The 25,856-nt window shown below is 40.5% G+C and overlaps 1 protein-coding gene across 8 annotated transcripts in view; it reads left to right on the top strand.

Moving 5' to 3' along the window:
* The window catches only part of adamtsl3 (ADAMTS-like 3), a 776,875-nt gene that overhangs the window by 569,438 nt on the left and 181,581 nt on the right, over window positions 1-25,856 (top strand). For 7 of the 8 annotated variants that reach the window (XM_072278334.1, XM_072278335.1, XM_072278336.1 and 4 more), the window contains 4 exons: window positions 606-753; window positions 4,912-4,996; window positions 11,985-12,283; window positions 17,282-17,411. In XM_072278334.1, coding sequence (XP_072134435.1) covers window positions 606-753; window positions 4,912-4,996; window positions 11,985-12,283; window positions 17,282-17,411 — 662 coding nt within the window. Of the gene's footprint in view, window positions 1-605; window positions 754-4,911; window positions 4,997-5,224; window positions 5,453-11,984; window positions 12,284-17,281; window positions 17,412-25,856 lie in introns of those variants that run through there. The other variant, XM_072278341.1, reaches the window with a different exon arrangement.

Here is a 25,856-nt window from a genome sequence, read left to right on the forward strand (position 1 = left end):
TATAGTTTGGGAAAACCATTGAAATGTGGTAGGAGAGTTGGTCTCCTTCCAGTTCAGTAAAATGGATCTTCTGGCCACTAAAGTAACAAATGCGATCATCCGACCAGAATTTCTAATTATGTTATTTAAGCTCCATCCATAGCCTATTTGGACCCCAAATTTCCTTCATATAACACCCTAAAGAAACTATTGTGTGCAATCGACAAATTGACTTAATCTGGAATATCATGATTTTGCCTACATTTTCCAGCTCTCATAGCACTGATGTTTCAACAGAACTTCGCATTCCCCTGGATAAAAACTGGCTGAAAACTATATCATGTTAACAGTTCAGTGAGTGCACAACTCATCTGTAGTGATGCTTTCAAGGATCCAATCTTACTAACTCATGGAACGATTAGGTCTTACTTCTTCTGAAAGCATGCCAAGTAAATAAATAATACTCAATATTTTCCTAAGCTACTTTTTCTGAAATAGTTATTTTTATAGGATTACTGAAACGAGAACAAACATGAAATAAGACTACTGTTACTTAGCTTGTTTCAATGACCAATATATACTAATTGTTTGAAGATAGAAGCTGAGAGGATTCTCTTGTGTTACAGTGCACAGTAACCTGTGGCCGAGGCCTGCGTTATCGAGTTGTATTGTGCATAGACTACAGAGGACAGCATACAGGAGGTTGTAATGCTCAGCTCAAGCCCCATATAAAGGAGGAATGCACAGTGCCTATTCCATGTTATAGAACAAAAGGTAACTATGAAACAAAGCAGCTACCTTGCTGCCCATATTATCTATATTGTGTTAATTGTCAAGAGAAATTTCTTTCCATTGTTAAGAATCGTCAGTCAGAATAATAATGTGACAAATTAGGTGCTGTTGTAATGTGGTGGACTGACGTCTACCTTGTGGAGGCTAGGTGGCAACTTTCAGACATCTCCTCTTACTGCCCCTTGAAAGGGACCATACACCAGACCATCAGGTCATAGTCTCCCACACCATTACTAACCTCATCAAATCTAAAGATCTCACACCTACTGTCACCAATCTAATAGTTACCTTGCACTGCTCATTTCTACCTCCTACCAAAGATCCACAAACCTGATTGTCTGGCCTAGGCCCATTCTCTTTGCCTGCTCCTGCTCCACTGCACTTGTGTTTGCATACAATGACTCCATTCTACCCCCGGTCCAACCCCTTCCCACCTACATTCGTGATACTTCACATGCTCTCGATCTCCTCAACAAATTTCAGTTCCCTGGCCCTGACCACCTCATCTACACCGTGGATGTCCAGTCCTTACACACAGTTATCCTCCATCAAGAAAGCTTTAAAGCTCTCTGCTTCAATCTTGACAGAAGACCCAACTAGTTTTCTACTATTCTCCGCCATCTGGCAGAACTGGTCTTCACCTTCAACAATTTCCCCTTCGTCTCCTCCCACTTTCTCCAAACCCAAAGGGTAGCCATGAGTATCCACGTGGGTCCCAGCTACACCTGCCTTTTTGTTAGCTACGTGGAACATTCCTTGTTCCAAGCCTTCCCTAGTAGTGCTTCTTAAATCTTTCTGTGCTACATTGACGACTGCATTAGTGCTGCTTCATGCACTCATGCTGAGCTCGTGAATTTCATCAACTTTGCTTTGAATTTCCACCCTGCCCTTAAATTCACTTGGTCCATTTCTGACACCTCTCTTCTTTCTTGATCTCTTTATCTCCATCTCTGGAGACAAACTGTCTACCGGCATCATTTATAAAACTCGCGATTTCCACAGCTATCTTGAATATACATTTTCCCACCCTGCCTCCTATAAAAATTCTATTCCTTTTTCTCAGTCCCCCTGACTCTGCTTCCCACATTGAGGCTTCCCTTTCCAGGACATCAGATATGTCCTCTTCCTTCAAAGAACAGGGTTTCTCTTCCTCTACCATTGACTCTGTCCTCACCTGCACCTCTTTGCATTTCCCGGACATCTGCACTCACCCCATCTTCCTGCTGCCTTAACAGTGATACAGTTCCTCTTGTCTCCACCTACCACCCCATGAGCCTCTACATCCAATACATCATTCTTCATAACCTCCGCCATCATCTGTAGGATCCTACCACCAAACACATTTTCACCTTCCCCTGACTGTCTGCTTTCCACAGGGTTGTTCCATCTGCGACTCCCTCGTCCATTTGTCCCTCCCCACTTATCTCTGTCCTGGTACATACCCGTGCAAGTGATAGAAATATTACACCTGCCCATTCATCCCCTCCCTCACCTCCATTCAGGGCCACAAACAGTCATTCCAGATGTGGCAGCACTTGACCTGCAAATCTGTTAGGGTCTTCTGTTGCACCAAGTTGTCCCTTTGTGGCCTTCTCTTCATTGGTGAGATACGGTGTAAATTGAGGGATCGCTTTGTCGAGCACCTCCACTCCATCTGCTAAAAGCCTAATTACCTGGTGGGCAACTATTTTAATTCCTATTCCCATTCCCATTCCAACATGTTGGTTCATGGCCTCCTCTTCTACTATGACGAGAACAATCTCAGGGTGGAGAGGCAACACCTCATATTCCTTTCAGGTAGTTTCCATTGATGGCACGAACATCGATTTCTCCTTTTGGTTTTTTTTCATTTTTTCTTTTGTTTGCCCCTTTTCTTCTTCTCCTTCTCCTCCTCTGGCCTCTTACTTCTTATCCTCACCTGCCTAACACATCCCCCGGTGCCCCTCCTTCTTCACTTGCTCCCTTGATCATCTCTCCTCTCTCATCAGATTCCTTCTTCTCTAGTCCTTCACCTTTTCCATCTATCATCTGCTAGCTTCTTACATCATCCCACCTCCCCCACCCATCTGGCTTCATCTATCACCTTCTGGCTTGTCCTCCTTCCCTGCTCCCCTGGCATCTTCCCCCTTTCTTTCCAGTCCTGAAGAAGGGGTTTGGCCCAAGATATTGACTGCCTGTACATCTCTCTAGATGCTGCTTGACCTGCTGAGTTCCTCCAGCATTATGTGTGTTGCTTTGGATTTCCAGCATCTGCCGACTTTATCACGTTTATGATCTGCAAAATCTCTTACGTTTATGACAGTTTAATTATGGGATTCAGATACAGTGCATAAAGTACATCTCAGGGTTGTTTTGTAGAGTCATGGACTGATACAGCATGGAAATGGGTTGTTTTAGCCCATAAGGTGGAATGGAAGATATCTAGATTGGATCAAAACAGTGGTTGGAAGGAACTCTCTGCCTCTGAGTATTGTTCCAGATTGAACCATTGATCTCCTGTGGGATTGAATTGAGCATTTGGTTTTGCTTTCACACTAAGATGAAAGAAAAATGCTTCTTTCTATAACTCTGCAATGCCATTTTGTATCTATCACATCCCTGTGGCCTCAAAATTTCATTCCTTTCCAAAATTCTACCTATAAATTTTCATATATTCAGAACCAGCTCTGTTTCGAACTATTGTGCTTCATTTACTCCCAACTCAGCACATCATTTTGAAATTCTTGTTCTTTTCTCGAATCCTTTTTAATGATTTGACTAGTCTCAGGATGGTTCTTTCCAGCTTTTCATCATCCCTTCAAATTGTTTTTTTAAATTATTTTTGGTAAATTTAATTGATGTTTTTACCCATTTTGTGATGGTATGAGGGAACTGAGTCAGTTTTATTAGGAAGCTAAGGGGTTGTGGGGTCAGATCAGATAGCAAGTATTTTCTTCTTAAAGAAGATCATGAACCAATTCAGCAGTGTTTATGCTCTTTTTGTATCCGTGTAGTCACATCTGGTGAATACATCAAAATCTATTTGCTCTTCTGTGGTCCTAAGACTGCCTCCATCCACCCATGAAGAAAGAAATCAGATTAATCTTTCTCCATTTTGAATAGGATGATTTTACATTAGGCTCCATAACCAAAACCTTCTGCCTATTTTTGTTTGTAAACCTTTAAAACCTCTGCTCCCATCCATGTAACTTCCTAAGCCTCTAACTTGTAAACATGGAAGTCTAAACCTCTGTACCTTCCTTTAACTGATTAATACGGTAAATGATGAAAGGGTGAGACCACTGCAGGCATCCTGTCGATCTGCATGTTATAATCTAACGATAAGGGAAAGAACATTTTGCCCCTACACTCTTACCCTATGTTCCACCTAATGTCTGATTTTGTATTTACAGGCCCTTATAAAAATGCTTCAAACCCGGGGCTCCCAACTTAGGATCTGTGGACTCCTTGCTTAATTCTTTTGGTCCTTGGCATAAAAGAGGTTGGGAACCCTTGCTTTAAACAAAGCCTCTATGAATATCATCCATAATTCTTCTTCTGTCCTAGCGATCTCCTCAAACTTTAGTCACTCATTATGCAACCTTGATAAATCTCTGCAGATGTTAACTGATGTTAACCTTTATATCTACAGGTACCTTATCTCCTTTCCTGCCCTTGTTTAATGAAATGTTGTTTTCAGTTTTCGAGTTCTAAGGCAGAATTCTTCTGTTAATGCTTGCAAATGCCACAGTGTAATTGAAAAGACGTCATCTTTATCTTTGAGATCCAGTAAATAATGTTGATGCTTTAGTGTTGTTAGCATAAATTAGGATGAGCTATACAAGTTACTCTGATGGAAATATCTGAGGGCTCATATGAAAGTTTACTATCAGAGTACAGACTTCAGAGAAAAGAATGCGTTTCGGTCCCTAACTCTGCAGACATTATCTATCCCAGAAGATTAAGGAATCATATTATCTTAGAAAGTGACTCCATGGCTTGTATTTTTCTTTGATTTAAAATGTATTATAACAGCCTTCATTTGGAGAACTAAAATGATTAAACTGACAGAAAGGAATTCTTAATTAAATAGTGCGATCTACTTATTGTTTTAAATGAGTCTGGGGACCCATTGGTCTAATGTGTGTGTGGTATTTCTAGAAAAACTTCCTGTGGAAGCTAAAGTCCCTTGGATTAAACAAGCACAGGAAATGCTGGAAGTGATCGCTGTATCTGAAGAGCCAAAGTGAGTTCAGGGGTTTTCATTTTCAGATTACACTTACTGTTGTATTGATGTAATTGTGACATGCCCTTGAATCTCACAACCAACCTATTAAGAAGCCTGGCCCAATGAACTATTGTTTGTATTACTCTGTTCTTTGTAATTTGAACACTGTTTTCATTTCATATAATGTTGTAATTTTAGATCAGGCCCTCTGCCTTGTTTTATTTCAAGATTATCTTCTTTCCTTAGGTCAGCTTTGAGTCTGCATTAAAGATTCTTCTTTTATTAATATCGCATGAAGGACATTGGCCTGTTTTTCTCTTCATTGCTGCTATCTGATTTGTTGAATGTTTTAACTTTATACGTGGCTCCCTTTTAGGTGTCCAAACTGTGTGTTCTAAATTTAATAAAATACATGATAAAATATAGATTCTAATCTATATGAATATAGAATAAGGAGTTCATTAATGTGATTCAATATACTGTATCTGGTATTATTATATTTTTCTTTTGTTTTATAATATGTATTCTCTTGGACTCTGTATTCTTCTATATAGAAATCAATAAAAATATTGAAAAAGAAAATACATGATAAAGACTGGATATTTCGGTGGCTAGTTCTACATTCTTGAGAACAGAGTTTTGCAGCTTAATTGGGAGTCTCGTTTAAAGAATGGGCAGTAATCTGCCTTTTGTAGGAATTCCTAGTTATCAGAATTGAAGATATCATAAAGACAAGGCTATCAAATTTTGTACATCAGTCAGCAACACCCAGAATTTACACAGACAAGAGTTTTGCTTTTTGAACTTAATTTTGAGAGTGAATTCTATATTCAGTTGTGAAGTTTTGGGTTCTCATTCCAAAATATTCAGAAGTAAACTTTCAGTCTGATTCGATGTGAAGGTGTAGAGTTGTTTTCTCTGGTCACACAGGTTGCTGATGCTGTGTAGAGAGTACTGTTCCATGTTGATATGTAACCTTCTCACTATAGGGTCGTAATGGGTTAGCTGTTACTGTGAATACAAACTAACGGCAACTTAACTCTACAATGCATGGGAATAACAACAAAGAGGCTGATACCAATAAATAAATGGGTATAGGAAGGAGATAATTGGGTAAACACAAAAAAAAAAGTTTGTATGTTTCTTTTAAGGGAAAAATAGTATTATTACCTGTATGACTACTGACACACCCAAGCAAATTTACAGTTCACCAGGAAGCAAAGATTTAGTTCACACTAGTATAAAACTCAGATGGAAATTGTATTCACAAAATATTTTTAAACTGTAACAGAGCCAAAGTAAAGAAAAGGTCCCATTATATATGTTGTTGAGGGCCATCAAGTTGTTGTCGACTCATGGTGACCATAGGGATAGTGTAGTTGTCCATAGAGGTTTTGGCCTACCTTCCATGAAGATACTGCTGCTGCCCAGGTTGGGACCCGGCAGGATTCGAACACAGGACCATCAGCCTCAAAGTCCAGTGCTGATGCCACTACACCACTGGCCAGTCCCAGTATTCACCCCCCACTCCAGAAGCTTTCATGGTTTACTGTTTTACAACATTGAATCACAGTGGATTTAATTTGTTTTTTTTGCGCTGATCAACAGAAACAGACTTTCATGTCAAAGTGAAAACAGATTGCTACAAAGAGATCTAAATTAATTACAAATTTAAAATACAAAATAATTGATTGCATAACTATTAACCCCCGCCCCCCTTTTAATATGATACATCAAATCATCACTGGGGCAGCCAGTTGGTTTTAGAAGTCACATAATTATTTAAATGGAGATCTCTTTTTGGAGGCCTGTGTGCAGTCAAGGTGTTTCAAGTGACTGTAGTAAACATACGCCTGTATCTGGAAGGTCCAACTGCTGGTGAGTCAGTATCCTGGCAAAAACTACACCATGAAGACTAAAGAACACTCCAAGCAACTCTGCAAAAAGGTTATTGAAAAGCGCAAGTCAGGAGATGAATAAAAGTAAATTTCCAAGTCACTGAATATCCTTTGGGGTACAGTTAAGTCAATCATCAAGAAATGGAAAGAATATGGCACAGCTGTAAGTCTGCCTAGAGCAGGCCGTCCTCAAAAATTGAATGACCATGCAAGAAGGAGACTAGTGAGAGAGGACTCTAAGAGTCTTATAACAACTCTGGAGGAATTACAAGCTTCAGTAGCTGAGATGGGAGAGACTGTGTACAACAACTGTTGCCCGGCTGCTTCACTAGTTGCAGCTTTATAGGACAGTGGCAAAGAGAAAGGCAATGTTGAATAAACTTTTATGAAATCTCAGCTAGAGTTTGTCAGAAAAAATGTGGGAGACTTTAAAATCAGCTGGAAGAAGGTTCTATGGTCTGATGAAACCAAAATTGAGCTTTTTGGTCATCAGTTTAAATGCTGTTTGACGTAAGCCAATCACTTCACATCATCAAAAACATACTAGCCCTACCGTAAAGCATGGGGGTAGCTGCATCATGCTGTGGTGTTGCTTCACCTCAGCAGGCTCTGGAAAGCTTGTGAAGGTAGAGGGTAAAATGAATGAAACAAAATATAGGGAAATCCCGCAGGAAAACCTGATGCAGTCTGCAAGAGAACTGCGACTTGAGAAGATTTGTTTTCCAGCAAAACAATGACCCCAAGCATAAACCCAAAGCTACACAGAAAGGGCTTAAAAACAACGAAGTTAATAGCCTGGAATGGCCAAGTCAGAGTTTAGACCTCAATCTAATTGAGAATTTGTGGCTGTTGAAAAGGGCTGTAAAAATCACGATCACTATGCAATCTGACAGATCTTGAGCACTTTTGTAAAGAAGAATGAGGAAAAATTACAGTGTCCAGATGTACTGACTTGAAGAGAGTGAATACTTATGCAATCAATTATTTTGTGTTTTATATTTATAATTAATTTAGATCCCATTGTAAAGTGATCTTCACCATTCCCCAACATTTTTTCTGCCTTTCTCCTTCTTTAATCCTGTGCCCTTCGAAAATGGCTACCAGTTCTTTTCCCAGGTACTTTATTAGCCAAATTGTTAAGACAAATCCTATTGGCTAATTACAACAAGCCTAACTTAATCAACTGGATTTTTTATTTTAAACAGTAAAATAAAATACCCTGTAACAACATGACTGTATTAATAAATGAAGCATGGTCTTACACGAGGATATTACAGATAGTTGGCTAGGAAGATCTCACAGATCAAAACTTGGTAGAGAGTTAATGTAATGAATTGATGGTGCTTTTGTAACTGACAGCAAAAGTAAGTGGGTAAATGGAGAAATACCAGTACACTTTAGGGAGTCACCTGAGACTGCAGATGCTGGAATCTGGAACAACAAACAAATTGCTAGAAGCACTCAGTGGAAGGGTCTCGAACTGAAACAGCGACTGCCCATTTCCCTCCATAGGTGCTGCCTGACCTGCAGAGTTCCTCCAGCAATTTTTGTTTTGCTCCTTTACATCTTATGTTTCTAAGTGTAAAGATGCCATAAATATTTTCATTCGCGCCAGTGTAGAAATAAAAGCCAGTTGCTCGCACACAGCACAGCAAGTTAGAAGGGTGTCTGCCGTACTACAGCAGTTGGCTGTCTGATCTCAGAACAAGTTTGTGTCATGCAACAAGCAGTGAGCTGGGCAGGGAAATTGGCTCTAATTGGTTTTTGATCTTATAAGAATCGTACGTTTTTGAAAAGTTGGCTCTCCATTATATTACAAGCTGTTAGCTTTCAGCTGTAGGCCATCCATGGGCTACAAAAGTGACATGCAGCTCAGTGGAATAAACATTCCATCATCTTGAGGGTTGTTGCTGAATGAGTTATAATATGCCAACAAAACATCACTATACATAACAGCAGGTTAAATATTAAGAAAATCCATTGACTGATTTAAGAAAAGCCACACTGAATATGAATGAGTGATGTTAATAAGGGCTGAGTATCAAAGGAACAAGAATGCATTCCTAGAGTTTTAAAGGCTTTTTTAAAAAATAGATTTATTTATTTGTCAAACATTTGAAGATTTATATTACTGAGCATTGATAGTATTTAAAATTCATGAGATTAATGTTATAATCCTTTATTTTGACCTAAAATATTAGACTGACCCCTTGAAAGGAATGTTATTGTAATGAGGGATTTAAAAATTATTTTATTGCGTTTGAACTGCCTTTTTGGAGTGTGTTGGATAGTAAAGCATTAATATATATTCTACTTGGCCCAGTTTTGTGGGAGTTAATACAGTGGATTCAATAATTATGGTGGTTCATTTATCGAACTGCTAAGTGTCAATGAAATGAGGTCAGACCAGGGGAGCAGGCTGTACTATGATAACAACCTGTCACAATGGGGGACCCAAATGCAAGACACAGACACTGAAGTACAAGGAACAGGACTTGACTAGTAGGGAGGTGACAGGATACAGATAAGGAGCAGGGACAAGAACGCAGACTCGGGCTAGGACATGGACAAGGAACTAAGGACTAGGAGCCTGGGCTAGGGAAAGCAGGACCAGGACTAGAAACCATGGACTAGGAGACAAGGCTTGGACTCCGAGCCAGAGACTGGACAAGGACCCAGAACCTGGGTAAGGACCCACAACCTGGGTCTTGCCTCGGGCTCGGACCCCAGAACCAGGCAAGGACTTGACATGGCTTCAGGACAGGACATGGCTGGGATCTAGAGGCCTGAGCTTGGAGACAGGCTGGGGTCTTGGCTCCTGGGGCTCGGGGCTAGAAGCTGGGGTCTTGGAATGCGGAGGCTGATAACTCGGAGGCTGGAGCTCGGAGACAGACTGGGAACTGTACATCAACATTGAGCCGGGACTATCCTTCAAAAAGCCGGGACTCACCTCTAACACAACACTAACATGTGACTGGACAGGATGTAGACATAGAGCCGGGACTCATCCTTAGACAGACCCGGGACTCATCCTTAGACAAACCGGGACTCAACTTTATCTCCACTCCAAGATGGGACAGGTCCACCTGTTGGGTAACAGCAGAACGGCCAGACTTACCCAACAGAGGCAAAGACAAGACAGGACCCCCCCACAGGGCAACAGCAGAATGGCCTGACTTAACCCACGTAGGCAAGGACAAGACAAGACAGATCCCCCCCGCAGGGTAATGGCAGAACGGCCTGACTTACCCCACGGAGGCAAAGACAAGAAGAGACAAACACCTAAGAACAACAGATAGTTCCATCTCTGCATCAGGGTTGCTCCAAGTCACAGTTCAGCCAGCAACCTCAGCTGGCTATGGAAACAGCCAGATCCCTACCTAGCTCGGAGTGGCTGGCAGCCACTCAGCTGGCCTGGGAAACAGCCGAATCCATACTGCAAAGACAGCTCCGACTACTGACAGATGAGGGGATGGTTTCCCAACGCGACCTAAAGATGGCAAGTGGCCGCTCTAGCCTTCCACCAGCAGGTTGCTCCTAGGGGATCTTGACAAGACAAACCAGCAGCCCACACTCGACCCCAAGGCCACTTATATTCCAAGCCCCAAGGTGGGAATCAGGTGCCTATGATGAACTCAACCAAAACAAGGGACAGCTGGAAGACCCGGAGTCCTGAGTCCATGGACCGGACCATGAACCGGAATGGGGACTTCACGGACTGGACCGTGACACAACCCCAGTCTAGTGTAAAGTTAATATGGCACTAATCTCTGTTATCGTGGTGCGTGCCAAGTGGTTAAGGCGTTGGACTAGCAATCTGGCCGTGAGTTTGAGCCCCAGCCGAGGCAGTGTGTTGTGTCATTGAACAAGGCACTTAACCACACACTGCTCCAGTCCACCCAGCTGAAAATGGGTACCGGCAAAAGTGCTGGGAGTTAACCTCGCGAAAGACTGGCGTCCTATCGGCAGGTGGGGGGGGAGGGGAGTCTCGTACTCTCAGTCGCTTCATGCCACAGAAACCGGCATAAGCACCGGCCTGATGAGCCTATAAGGCTTGGGACAGACCTTAACTTTAAATCTCTGTTATCAGGGTAACAAAGTTTATAACACCTTGATGAATCAGATTGAAGAATCATTCATAAACAAGCAACCAGGAAGTGTTAGTAAATATAATTGTTTCAAATCTGCTACAGAGAAAAAAATTCTCTGGGAATAAAGGATTGGGTAGGGGACAAAGGCAGGGAGAAATGTTAAATTTTGCAAAATAATGCTGAAGGAATAAGTGTTTATAATTGTATAAGTGAATGTTCAGTGTCAGAGATACAGCTTAGCATGAAATAATATATATTGTGTCATTAAAATATACTTAGGTTGAAATAGGCAAGGTGTACCTTTTAACAGCAACTTTGATGTCAGACAGAGAGACATTTGATTGGTTTGTCAGACAGTGAGTCGCCCTTCCAACGCAGCTTTTGTGGGGCAGGTTATCTTGACTCCACACTTGCATATTTCTGTGTTCAACTGCCCATGATGCCAGATGTTTTTGGCTGAATTGCATAGAAATAAAATAGCCACTGTCAGCTTCATTTTTTCATCCTAACGTAGCACATTCCCATGCTGATCATCTGTTGGAGAACTGCTCTTAATAGTTACACAAAATGTCATTTAAAGGTTTTAATGAAGTCCTCAGTAACAAGCACTTGGAATTTTTTTAATGTCTGCAACTGTAACTGAACTGTTATTTCCCCGTCTGTAATCTTAATCCCCATTTTCCAAGGCTTATTACTTAACCGTGATTTGATGTAGCACTGACTACCATAGAAACTCAATGTGTATGGAAAACGTTAGAAATTGTTAAAATGCAGGAGATGAAACTGCCACAAAATCCATGACCTGCCAAAGGTACAGATGAGGGTAGGGTTTGGGAAAAGGAGCAGGGCACAATAAGCAATAAGTAGATCATTTGATGTCGAAATAGCAGTATTTGAAAGAGCATTTTTAATTGACATTTCTTACTGAATGAGGTAACGGAGTATTCTGATTATAAAATGCAACATAAAATCTTCACTCTGGGTGGTAATGGTCATTATTTTTTCATATCTTTGCAGGTTCATTCCTGAACCCTGGTCACAGTGTAGCACATCATGTGGAGCTGGCAAGCAAGTGCGAAAAGTGACATGCCGTGTTCTGCTTTCATTTTCCCAAACAGAGGAGGAGCTGCCGGATGAGGAATGTGAGGAGGATAAACCACCCACCGAGCAAAAGTGCTACCTAGCACCGTGTGACGGTGTTGCTGCTGCACTTGACTCTGAGGTGGCCTACAATAGTCATGACAACGATAAGATAGATGAACAGTTTGACTGGGAATATGAAGGTTTCACCCCATGCTCAGCTTCATGTTTGAGAGGTATTGCTTTAATCATTTCAAGTGCCTGTCACAAAAACAAAAAGGGCTGAAAGCACAAAATGACAAAAAAAACTTCATTCTCTCTCTCTGCAGACCTCCTGTGCATTTCCATCATTTTCTGCTTTTGTTTCAGGTTTGCAGAATCTGCAGGGTTTTTTTTAAAACTTTTATTTCATTGTAATTTATTAGAAGAAAGAACAGTACAGTACAGCACAGAACAGGTCCAACAGGTCCTTTGGCCCATGATATGGTATCGAACTAATTATGCTAGCAAATAAATGCCTAATTTAATTTACTAATTAAACTAGTAACTAAACTAAGGCCTTCTGTCTTTACTGTCCATATTCCTCATTCACTGCACATTTACATACCTCTCTAAGAACCTTTTAAACACCTCTATCATATTTGCTTCCACTGCCACTCCAGGCAGTGCATTTCTGGTGACCATTACTCTTTGTCTAAAACAGAAACTTCCATATATTCTTTGAATTTGCTCATTTCACCTTAACTGTATTAAACATTTTGACCCTCAGAAAAAGCTACCAATGTCTAACCTATCTAACCTTTCCTAAACCATGTATGTCTCTCATAATCTTGTAAACTTCTGTAAAATTTACATTCAGCCTCTGCTGCTACAGAGAAAACAACCCAAGTTTGTCCATCCTCTCCATGTAGTGTGTACCCTCTAATCCAGGAAGCAATGTACCCTCCAAGGAGTGCATGTGTGTGGATGCACACACCTTTTGCTACTAGCACACAAAGGCATTTAAACTGCACATAAAAGGTTGTCACCCTCTTCCTTGTTGGCATGTTAAGTATATTTCACGATTGTACACAAATGCATTTCCTTTTCCGGCTTCTGATACGGACAGTGTTGACAATGTGGAGATTGCAATGATTCGTCTGCATATTTTAGAACTGCAGTCTGTTTTTATTGAAAAAAATGTATTCAGTGTGTAGATGTTGTTGTTACTGGAGGAAAATGGACAGCACAACATTTTTGCATACACTGGTCATTATAAATTAAAGGGGCATTGCTAGGGAGCATCCTCGTAAACACCCCCTCCAAAGTTTTATCACCTTTCCTGTAATAGGGTAACCAGAACTGAATACAATACTCCAGATGCAGCCTAGCCAGAGTTTTAATAAAAAAAAACATAGAAACATAGAAAACCTACAGCACAATACAGACCCTTTGGCCCACAAAGCTGTGCCGAACACGTCCTTACCTGAGAAATTACCTAGGATTACCCATAGCCCTCTATTTTCCTGAGTTCCGTATACCTGTCCGGGAGTCTCTGAAAAGACTTTATCATATCCGCCTCCACCACCATCGCCGGCAGCCCATTCCATGCACTCACCACTCTCTGCATAAAAAACTTACCCCTGACATCTCCTCTGTACCTACTTCCAACCACCTTAAAACTATGTCCTCTCGTGCTAGCCATTTCAGCCCTGGGAAAAAGCCTCTGACTATCCACACGATCAATGCCTCTCATCATCTTACACACCTCTGTTAGGTCACCTCTCATCCTCTGTCACTCCAAGGGAAAAAGGCCAAGTTCCCTGAACCTATTCTCATAAGGCATGCTCCCCAATCCAGACAGCATCTTTGCAAATCTCCTCAGGTTGTAACATACCTTCCTTAATCTTGAACTTAGTGCCTCAACTAATGAAGGCAACAATATTATATACCTTCTTTATCACCTTTTCAACCTGTGTAGTTACTTTGAGGGAGTTGCTAAATCCCCAACCATTCATTGGCCTGAGGCTATAGCATGTGATGCTGGTACAATTTTACTTTTGTGATGGCATTGGATTTGTTGACCGTGACGTTCTAAACTCAAACAAAGACCTTAAACCCTATCGAATGTAAATAGCCACAAGTACCCTCACTAAAGGGAGATTATACAGTTCCTATTCAATCTTCTAAGATTAGTTTTCTTCCCTGCTTTTTCTCCATAGTGAGAGTAACTGCCAATACCCACTATTTGAGCAGTAGGTCCCCTCACCCTACCAAGGGGAAAATACTTCCAGCTAACAAAGTGGTTTAAAACACAGTTCATTTTTGTTCATTCATAAAAGTTTAAATCCAAGGATCATTCTTAAAACACCTTTAAACCTCATAGAGGATTTCTATCTTAAGCAATTCCAAAAGATAGACCATTTCCAAAACACAAAGGATAAAGGATAAGGCACAAAGGACTTCCAAAACACTGGTACGATTCCTATAAATTAAAAAGACATGCCAGTAATACAGACAAGTGAATCCTATGTCGCAGAAAACGAAACTGAAAGAATGGATTTTAGTTCACCCCATATTTCTTCCACATTTCTTGATGTTTCTTAGCCCATTCCTCATAAGTCCTAACTGATCTCTACATTTATATATATCCTTTCTCTTTACCACTTGGGTGACTTCAAATGCATATGAAATTTCATCAGATTCCCTTTTAACTGAACTGTCTAAAAGCATCTTGGAGTCACAGTTACCAATTAATGCTGTAAAACTAACTTCCTTGAGTACATAAAATACACAACTATAAACACTTCAGTTATGATCTGCAAAATGATATTACCCATCTGGCCTGCAAACTTCCTTGAAATAAGCAACTTAAGAGTCATCCTGGCTGTTTGAATCAAGCCAAATTAAACAAACCATTTTCTTATACTGCACCTTGGACAACAACACAGGAAGGTATGAGATAGCATCTGCTTCTCACATCTGAAAAGCTGCTCTGTAGAAAATACTTGTTTTAAATACAAGTCGATTACTGCTTTCCAGTTATATTTTTAGAACTGAAGGCTGACTCCTGTTTACGACCAGAAACAAAACAAAGCATATCAGTTGGAAATTTACATACAACTGTGATCTTACAATGGAAAATCCTACAAAAAGTAGTTGAAATGGCCCAGTCCATCAAGGGCAAAACCCTTCCCACCATTGAGCACATGTCCATGGAGAATTGTCGCAGGAAAGCAGCATTTATTGTCAGGGAACCCAATGCTCTCTTCACGCTACTGCCATCAGAATGAAGGTACAGGAGCCTCAGGACTCACATCACCACACCCGTCAACCATCAGACCTCTGAACTTGAGGGAATAATTTCACTCAACTTCACTTGCCCCATCACTAAACTGTTCCCACAACCTCTGGACTCACTTGCAAAGACTCCTCACCTCATGTTCTCAATATTTATTGCTTATTTATTATTTTTTATGTTACGTACCCCGTAACTGGGTTGCCAAACCAGCAGAAATGGATCACTCAGTTGGAGTCTGGATTACTAGAACTAAGAAAGTTTTATTAAAGAAACAAGCAACACAGTAATCGAAAGGATAATAAATGCAACAGTTCAGCAATGATAAACACACTTGTGCACAGAATTAAGATAACAGCATCAATCAAGCTCTATCGTTGTCTAGGGGTAAATGACCAATTTCAAAGTGACACAAAAGTCCAGTTCGATTTAATAGTTCAGTTCGCAGTAATCATTGCCATGGTGATGGACAACGTGGGGGGAGGGAGAGAGAGAACAACTGATCATTCAGAAACGGCTTCCACTCACAGACAGGCGATATTTGCTCACAAGCAGCTTTCGGGCAGGTCCTTGGTGATGTCGCCTGAGGTCACCGACTGTGACCTGTCCTCCAGATGTGGTCGATCCTCTGCAGTGAACCCGGCACCCAAGCGAGGGTGGACACACACTGGGTTCCCGCTGATTGTACCTTTCCACCCTGTGCGTTTAAGGTCTGGTACGTCTCACCGACTCGTGAGAGGCGCACTGCTTCCAGGGTCTCGTTACCTCGGGTGTCGTGTGTCTTAGCAAACCTGTCCCTTTTTATCCCCCTGCTGGGGTATCGCCTGTCCATCACTTCAAACAGTTCAGGGTTCAAAGGGGGAGCCGCTCCAGACAGCTCTCTCTCTCCCGTCCCTTCATTACACATCTCCAGATGCTGCTTCATTGTCCCTTATCTCTCCTTCCCCTGAGGACAGGTGGCAGACCAACTGCTGATCTCACAGGACAGCTAACATCTATGTGTATTCTCGTCACATTTCTTTCTTTTTGTATTTGCACAATTTGTTGTCTTTTGCAAACTGCTTGCCCTGTTGGTGCTGCCTTTCATTGATTCTATTATGGTAATTGAATTTATTGATTATGCCCACATGAAAATGAATTTCCGGGTTGTAAATGGTGGCATATATGCACTTTGATAATAAATTTACTTTGTACTTTGAACTGGGATCTTACAAGTGGCAGCTGCTGTGTTTAGAAAGCTGAAATTAGCAAACATGAACAAGAGGCCCACTGGCCTAGGAAGTGAATACCCATCACACTTTAATGGAAGAATTGGCAAAAATTAATGTCATAAGAACTACTACAGTACAGCCTCATTCTTCTCCCTGATGTCTACATCGATGTAATTCTATGAAAGATCATTAGAAGGTGTTTAAGGACAGACTTTGCTTTGATTTATTGAGGCTAACTGTGGAAGTCATACCAGATTCCTAAGCACAGGACATGTATGACATGAATTCACTACCAACCTTAGCTTCCTTCTGTGTGGTTTCATATTCTCTCAATGAACATGTGGGGCTTTCTCTGGGTGCTCTAGTTTGTTCACGCATCCCAAAGAAATTCTGGAAGGTTAAATGGCATTGGTAAGGGGATGTACCGAGTGAAGGGAGCCCTAATTATCATAATGTGCTGTGCAATACTGGAGTATATTTAATCTAATTTCTCTGACATTTGAGGCATCAAAGTCATACTTTAGTGTACAAGTCATTAAGAATGTATGCACAAATGTGCCTTTCACATTGCATTATGTAATAAACAGGGTCGCCAGTATCGTTTCTATTCTCTTAAAAGTTCCCATGTTCCCTGAAAGTTCTTTGTATCACATTTAACATAGTACTGAGTATCAGTCAGTTAACGTATTCTACTTCTTAGATGTTCATGACTCTTTTGTTATTTCTTTGTTTATTCTCAACAACAGGGGAGCAGGAAACTATAGTTGTATGTCGTAATAAACAAACACAAGAAAGTGTGGATGAGAGTCTGTGTGACAACTTCAAGCGACCTCCTCGTATGGTTCGTGTCTGTGGTACAGAACCCTGTCCAGCCAGGTATGCGGTTTAAAGCCTTCTCATGTCTTCTATTGTGAATTTTTTGTGTGTAACCTAGTGAGAAATGTACTCAATTAAAGTGGGTAAGAGTTATTAATATTGTGAGTGGAGATACGTAATTGGAATTGAAATTGATTTATTATTGTCACATATACTGAGATAAGTGGAACATTACTGTTTTCATGCTATTGAGACAGATCATTCTGTACCAAAAAACAACAGAATGTAGAATATAAAGTTACAGTTTCAGCGAAAGTGTAGTGCAGGTGGACAACTAAGCTGCAAGGCCAATGACAAGGCAGACTTGAAAGATCAGGAGTTCAACTGTATTGTATAAGAGGTATGTCGAAGCTTCCGGCATGATAAAAGCTGCTCTTGAGCCTGGTGTGATATGTTCTGAAGCTTTTGTATTTTCTGCCCAATGGTAAATTGGCTTATTACTGTCACGTGTACCAAGGCACAGTGAGAAACTTTGTTTTGTATATGCCACCACGGCAGATCATTAAGGCACTACAAGGAAAAATAACAACAAAGTGCAGAATAAAGTGTTACAGTGATAGAAGAAGTGGGGTGTAGGAAGTTAATAAGGCTGTAACGAGGTACAATCGCTTGTAGATTGTGAGGTTAAGCACCCACCTGGAGACCATTTACTATTTATGTATCAGTGAGTCAGAATTTTATTCTTTAGGGAACATACTTGGTCATCTCTGTCCAGCTATCCAAAGGCTGTCATTTAGAAGCAGGTCTCATATATCTGATTCCCATGAATTATTTCACTAAAATTTTCTGAGCTACCTCAGATCATTTAAGTTCTTTTCTCTGCCATAGTTTGAAACAAAACCATTTCAAGAGTGAATTCCCTGTGCCCTTTAATTCTGTCCATTAGACCACTGAACAATTGGATTGAGGATTGAGGGCACCCTGGGAAACCTCTTCACTCTGAAGCACAGTAATGTACTCTGCAAAATACTCTTATATCAAGAGAAGGCTAGTGACATTATTTTAACGTGTTATTGGGTTTGCCCTCTTGTTCCTATTCATCAAAAACACATTCTTTCAGCATCATAAATGGAGGTTTAGCTGCTGATCAATTTGCTGTGGGGCAGATCAGTATAATTTTCTTTTTTTTTTGTTTCTATCCACTTTCTGATTTTCTCACCACATAGTCCAAATAGATTCCCCTAATGATGTGTAATGAAATGAAAGGAAGTATTGTTTTCAGACCGCCAAAACAGATGGGATGAAGAGTCGTTTAGGCAGCTACATAATAACAGAAAAGAATCTTTGCATTAAATGTCATGTGAATCATCTCTCCAGATTGTTGTCTTTAACTTGTTTATGATCCTTGGGTATGGCTGGCTCTTGAATGAGACAATCACATTAAAGACTTGCTAATTGTTATGCTGGCAATGATAAACCTTGAAGTACGTTCATTTAGGGAGGCTGAGAAAATAAGTTGATCCATTGGTGATGAAAGTTCCATCAGCGAGTCAAATCATTCTAACTCATTCAGCTATTCTTCCAGAAAGGCCATTTGGCATTGCAGAGTCAAACACAGGGAACAGATGGATAGATAGATACCTTATTGGTCCCAAAGGAAATTACAGTGTCACAGTAACATTACAAGCGCACAGATATACAAATATTGGAAGAGAAGTAAGCAAGAATAAAAAATAAGTTACCTCAAACAGTCAAACAGGAGGGGGTCATCACTTCCCCGGTTATAAGTTGGCTCACTATAGAGCCTAATGGCCGAGACTAACAACCTCATATAGCGCTCTTTGGAACAGAGCAGTTACTAGACCTTAGTCTATTACTAAAACTGCTCCTCTGTTCAACCAAGGTGGCATGCAGAGGGTGGGAAACGTTGTCCAGAATTGCCAGGATTTTCCATAGGGTCCTTTGGTCTATCACAGCCTCCAGTGTGTCCAGTTTGACTCCTATAATAGAGCCAGCCTTTTTAATCAGTTTATTTAGCCTGTTGGCATCACCTGTGTTGTTGCCATTTCCCCAGAAGATTGTACTGGTAACAACAGACTGGTAGAACATGTGAAGGAGAGGCCTGCATACACCAAAGGACCTCAGTCTCCTCAGGAATTAGAGGCACCTCTAGCCCTTCTTGTACACAGGTTCTGTGTAGGTGCTCCTCTCAAGTGTGCCATCCAGGTGCACCCCCAGGTACTTGCAGGTCCTCACCACATCCACATCTTCACCATCAATAGTAACAGGGAGCAATGCAGGTTTAATCTTCCTAAAGCCCATCACCATCTCCTTTGTCTTACTGATGTTGAGCTGCAGATGATTTCAGCTTGCACCATTTGACAAAATCCTCCCCCAGGGCCCGGTACTCATCCTCCCATCCACTCTTTATACACCCAAATATTGCTGAGTCATCAGAGAAATTTTGCAGATGACACGACTCAGTGTTGTATCTAAATTCCGAAGTATACAGGATAAACAGGAAGGGAGCCAAATCAGTCTCCTGTGGTGCCTCAGTACTGCTTCTAGCCATATCTGACACACAGCTCTGAAGCTGCACAAACTGTGGTCTGCCAGTCAGGTCATCCATTATCCAGGAGACAATGGAAGTGCCAAACTTTATTGAACAAAGCTTTCCCCCTAGCAATGAGGGCTGTATGGTATTGAAGGCACTTGTGAAATCAAAAAACATGATCCTCACGGTGCTGTCCTGTTTATCCAAATGGGAGTAGGCTTTATTCAGCAGATAGATGACCCTCCAATGTACTCCTGACAGGCAAACTGCAAGGGATTGAGGGTTAATCTGACCAGGGGTTGGATGTGCACCAGGACCAGCGTATCTAGGGTCTTCATGATGTATGAGGCAAATATATAAGAAAATTGGCCATCAACTTCCAATCCTGTAGAAGAAGTGGCGGAGGACTGTAAAATGGAAAACCTAAAACTTTTTTTTCAAAAGGAGAGGTTAAAACAAATCAAGTAACATGAACCAGCCAGTTTATCCTTGGCTGTTGGAGAAGCTCTTCAAAACAATAACCATGGGAAGGATTAATTGGCACTTGGAAAAGTTTAAACTGAGATAGGCGAACCAGCTTAAATTTATCCAAGGTAATTCATGTCCCACCAACCAAAAGTGTAATTTCTGCTGTGCTAAGGAGGTTGATGAATGTAATGTGATAAAATTGTCTGCATGCTTGAATTTCAGAGATAACCATATAACAATTACAGCACGGAAACAGGCCATCTCGGCCCTTCTAGTCCGTGCCGAATGCTTACTCTCACCTAGTCCCATCTATCTCCACTCAGCCCATAACCCTCCATTCCTTTCCTGTCCATATACCTATGCAATTTTTTTTAAATGACAAAATTGAACCTACCTCTACCACTTCTACTGGAAGCTCATTCCACACAACTACCACTCTCTGAGTAAAGAAGTTCCCTCTTTTGTTACCCCTAAACTTTTGCCCCCTAACTCTCAACTCATGTCCTCTTGTTTGAATCTCCCCTACTCTCAATGGAAAAAGCCTATCCACATCAACTCTATCTATCCCCCTCATAATTTTAAATACCTCTATCAAGTCCCCCCTCAACCTTCTACGCTCCAAAGAATGAAGACCTAACTTGTTCAACCTTTCTCTGTAACTTAGGTGCTGAAACCCAGGTAACATTCTAGTAAATCTTCTCTGTACTCTCTCTATTTCGTTGACATCTTTCCTATAATTTGGTGACCAGAACTGTACACAATACTCCAAATTTGGCCTCACCAATGCCTTGTACAATTTTAATATTACATCCCAACTCCTATACTCAATGCTCTGATTTATAAAGGCCAGAATACCAAAAGCTTTCTTCACCACCCTATCCACATGAGATTCCACCTTCGGGGAACTAGGCACCATTATTCCTAGACCCCTCTGTTCTACAGCATTCTTCAATGCCCTACCATTTACCATGTATGTCCTATTTTGATTAGTCCTACCAAAATGTAGCACCTCACACTTATCAGCATTAAACCCCATCTGCCAACTTTCAGCCCACTCTTCTAACTGGCCCAAATCTCTCTGCAAGCTTTGAAAACCAGATGTTTGATGAAGTCCCACACAAAAGAAAAAAACTGGCTAACAGAGTTAAAATCCACGAAATCCAAGTGGCAGTAGCAACATGAAAAGGAAATTGCCTCAAAGCACACAAGGATAGTAAATGTTTGTTTCCATTCAAGAGGATTGTAGACAGACCTAGGGGTCTATGTTTTTCCCGGATTTGTTTTGACATATGTCTTAAACATGGAGCAGCCAAATTTGCAGATGCCACAGATTTTGAAAGTGAGATCTTAAGTAGCGAATATAGGAGAACATAGACTGGTGGGCTGTGCAAAGAAGTAGATGATGAAGTTTAATATAGAAAAGTGTTAACTGATATGCTTTGGCGGAAAGGGTATGTTAAACCAATACAATCTAAGTGACACAGTTCTAATGGGAAAGAGAGTGTAGGTATGCATAAATCTTTGAAAGTGGCAGGCTATTTTGAGAATGGTTGGTAAAGCATATAGGGTCCTGGGATTCATAAATAAAGGCATAAAGCAAGGAAATCATATTGAGTTAGTACAAAACACATTAGGTTACCACTAGAGTATTGCATTCAATTCTTCTCAGCTTGCTTTTGGATGAACATAACGATCCTAGAGGGAGTGAAGAAAAAAATTAGTAGAATGCTTCCAGGGTTGGGAGATTTTAGTTGTAGCTTTAGATTTGAGAAACTAGGTAATGCCATCTGGAAAAGGATGGTTGAGAGGAGATCATGGCTGGTTTACACAGGGTGATCAGAGGGAGGCTCTCCTCGTTACTGATGTGTCAGGGATCGGGGGAACATATTTGAAAGTGGGACAAAAATTACAAAACGATGAGACTCCTTTTATGAGGAATGTAATTCTGATCCTGACGTCATTGCCTTTAGGGCAGTTGGACACACAGCCAATAAAACATTCAAAAGAGAATTTTGCAGACATTTAAGAGAGAATAATTTGCAGGGTTAGTCGGAAAGCCAGAAGGAACGCATAAACTAAGATTGCTCTTCTAGAAACCATCATAGATTTGATGGACCAGATTGTTCCTTCCATGATGTAATAATTCTCTGATTATGTGAATTACTTTGGAGGAATTAAAGCAGGTTATTTACATAGTTGATACCAGAAGGCAGGAGTGTTACCTGCCGTGGGACCAAGCATCTTTAATTCACAACATCTATGGTCTCCCATTTCCATATTTGCCGAGAATTGCAGCTCTATTCGAATAACTAATCAAAACCCCTCTCACAAAGAATGTTGAAATGTATTTACCTCCTTCAAAAATTTCCGTTTGACTGTTCTTGAAAAGGAACAGCACATATATTATTTCAACAGTAAAATCCCGAAAAATCGAAAATCAGTTGACCAAGTTATTGGCGATTTATGAGGAATCCTAACAATTTATCCAAGTCTTTATACATTTTTTTCTATTGAAAGAGAGCACATTTAAATTTTTAATTCAATTTATAGTTTTATATATCTCTTTAAATTTCTGTTGTAAAGGTAAGAATTGTGTGAGATATTTTGTCCACAGAATGTGAGTTTCAAAAGAAATAATTTTTAAAAAGCAATCAGTCGTATGAATTCAAATCATAGTCTTCATCCAATCAGGTCTCCGCTCTTCCCCCTTGTTTACAATCAAATTCCAGCTCTTACTTAGAACAAGACCTTCGACTCCGTTAAAGTTCCTTTCCTCTAGTTTTATCTTATGGCTTCCTTCACCAGGCGTTCCCAAAATCCATTGGCGCAGCACAGTAGTTTTGTGCCGTTGAAGTCAATCCAATGGCCATTGCAAATGCAGTGTTCTGCTTCTGACAATTTCTCCAAGTAACCCAAATGGATACACCTCCTGTGCTCCTTGACATGGGCTTCACTGTGCATCCCAATTGGCTGATGTACACTTCTGCATTCATAGACGGCAGACTTTGTCATCGAAACATCGGTTAAAATCAGTGCCTGTACCAGGCTGGAAGTCCGAGAAGAGTTTATTTGTCATATACACAGGGAAAGTGCTAAATCTCTTTTTATGCAGTTATGTAATTAACTCAATTAAATCCATTAATACCATGTAAAATGTGTGAATTTTAAAGTACAGGAAATTATTCAGCCTATTAATCACATGATAATGCTTTGGAAATATCATCGAATTTTCTGTAGTTCTGAAGCTCTTTCCCCTTTCAATAATTGCCAATGAATCTGTTCCTACTGTCCTTTCAGGCAATCCTACCCAAGCTGGGGTATGTCACTGCATAGAAAATCTACATCTATTGCACTTTTAACTATTCTGAGGATTACTTTGAGTGGCATTGCCTTTCCAGAGGTGCAAATTTCTCCTTAGTTATTCTTTTTTAAAACCTGTAATGTCTTGGAATGCCTTTGTTATGTCTCATATTCACCTTCTCTGTTCCATAAAAAAAATGGTCCTTGCTTCTCTAGGCTCTCTACAACACTACTAATGCCCCATATCTTTACTGAATATCCTCTACATTCTCCCTATGTCTTTCAAACCCTTCATCTTCACAGAAGTCAGAATTAGACACTTCATTCCTAACCAGTGACCCTTGAAAGTACAGCATAAGTTTTCTTTTTGCCTGTCTTAACCCTTATTGACTGCTTTTCCAACCTGTCATCTTGATTTGGAAGGTTAGGGAGAGAAAATCAGCTTGATTTCTGTTCCTTGTGACTATCCAAAGAAAGCTGCTGGAATTTCAGATGTGTGGAAGATAAGAACAGGAGACAAGTCCAGTGTGTGAATATTAATTAGGAATAGAGTTAAATCCAAATGTATTGGAGTTTATTAGTAAGAATCCTGGTTTGCAAAAACTTATCTACAATTACTTGCACCTAAGAAATGGCTGAATGAAGTCCAGACTGTGTGAAAATGGCATCTGATAAACACTCTCAGTAAGGAAGAGAGTTGTTAGGAAAAGGATAATAGTCTCAGAGCTGGCTGATATCTTTCCTCACTGCCTCAGTAAAGCAATCAACATAATCAAAGACTCCACCCACCCCGATATTCTCTCTTCTCTCTCATCGGGCAGAAGATACGAAAGCCTGAAAACACATACTGCCAGGCTCAAGGACAGCTTCTTTCCCACCATTATCCCAGTCTTGAATGGACTTCATGTATGATAAGATGATCTTGTGGCCTCATGTCTACCTTGTTGTGATATTGCACTTTATCTTTTATTTGCAATGCACTTTTTTGGTAACTTTTGCATTTTATTCTGTATTATTGTTACACTTTATTCTAGCTCAACATGCTGTGTAATGATTTGATCTGTATAAATAGTACGTAGGACAAGTTTTTTCACTATATCTTGGTACATCTGACAATAATAAACCAATAGTAATTCTTTAGGCTGCCTTTTGCCAATGGTTCCCCAGAGTTGCCATGGGTGACATTCATGTATCAGCTTGAATGACTTCTGCGCTTGGGTATTGCATTGAAGAAGACAGAGGTGTTCTGCAGGAAATTATCTCTCTCCCTTTGCATCTGGTCCTTTAACTTTATTCCAGGAAAGACTAAAAAAGTTGGCACAGCCACTATTATTTGAATTGTGTCACTAACCTCAAGTGGTGATAGCAGATGACTGTTTTCTTTGTTTCACTTCATTTTGTTGTATCATTATATTTTAATTAATTTATATGATTTCATCTGTTTTAATCATATTTTAATAATAACTTTTGCCTTGGTATTTACGTATATCTGAGCTGTGTTTAAGTGTTTCCAATTTTTTTTTGATGGAATCTAAATCATGGTCTTGTTGGGGGCTTTGCTGTTGCTTGTATGGCGGATGGTGGGAAGGAGGGGCTGATGCTTTTGCGGAGGCAGGTGGGTGGGGAAAGGGGGGGGGTTCCATGAGAAAGGGGCGGGGAGTCCATAGATGCTTTGTTGCTGCTTGTGCATGGGAAGGGATAGTGCAGGCTTTTGGGTTCAAACGTTTTTCTGTCATTCATCTCTGGGTTTTTTTTTGTGGATGTCTGCGAAGAGTAAGAATTTCATGTTGTATACTGTATACATTCTCTGATATTAAATTAAACCATTGAGCCATTGATCATTAAGGTAATTTGCAACAAGAGCCTTTAGTACCGAAGACAATTCTGGGAAAATATGGAGACTGGGTGGATGGAGAGGGACAGAGGCTTAGGATCTGGCATCTGAGGCTTTATCAGTGCTTCTGGCTCATTTTGCTTCATGGGACAATAATTGCAGTGAGGGATGCAATTCATTTCATCCCACAGTGTGTCAAAGTGTGTAGCCACAGGGGAGGTGCAGGGCGTGCTTGTGGATGATGTGTTCGATCCAGGATGAATCCGCCCCCTGTGATTTTGAAGTAATTTTATAAATTACTGTCTACTTTTAAAAACAACAATTAGATGTTAAATTTCCTGTCTACTCT

This window comes from Mobula birostris, chromosome 14, assembly GCF_030028105.1.
Source record: "Mobula birostris isolate sMobBir1 chromosome 14, sMobBir1.hap1, whole genome shotgun sequence".
NCBI lineage: Eukaryota > Metazoa > Chordata > Chondrichthyes > Myliobatiformes > Myliobatidae > Mobula > Mobula birostris.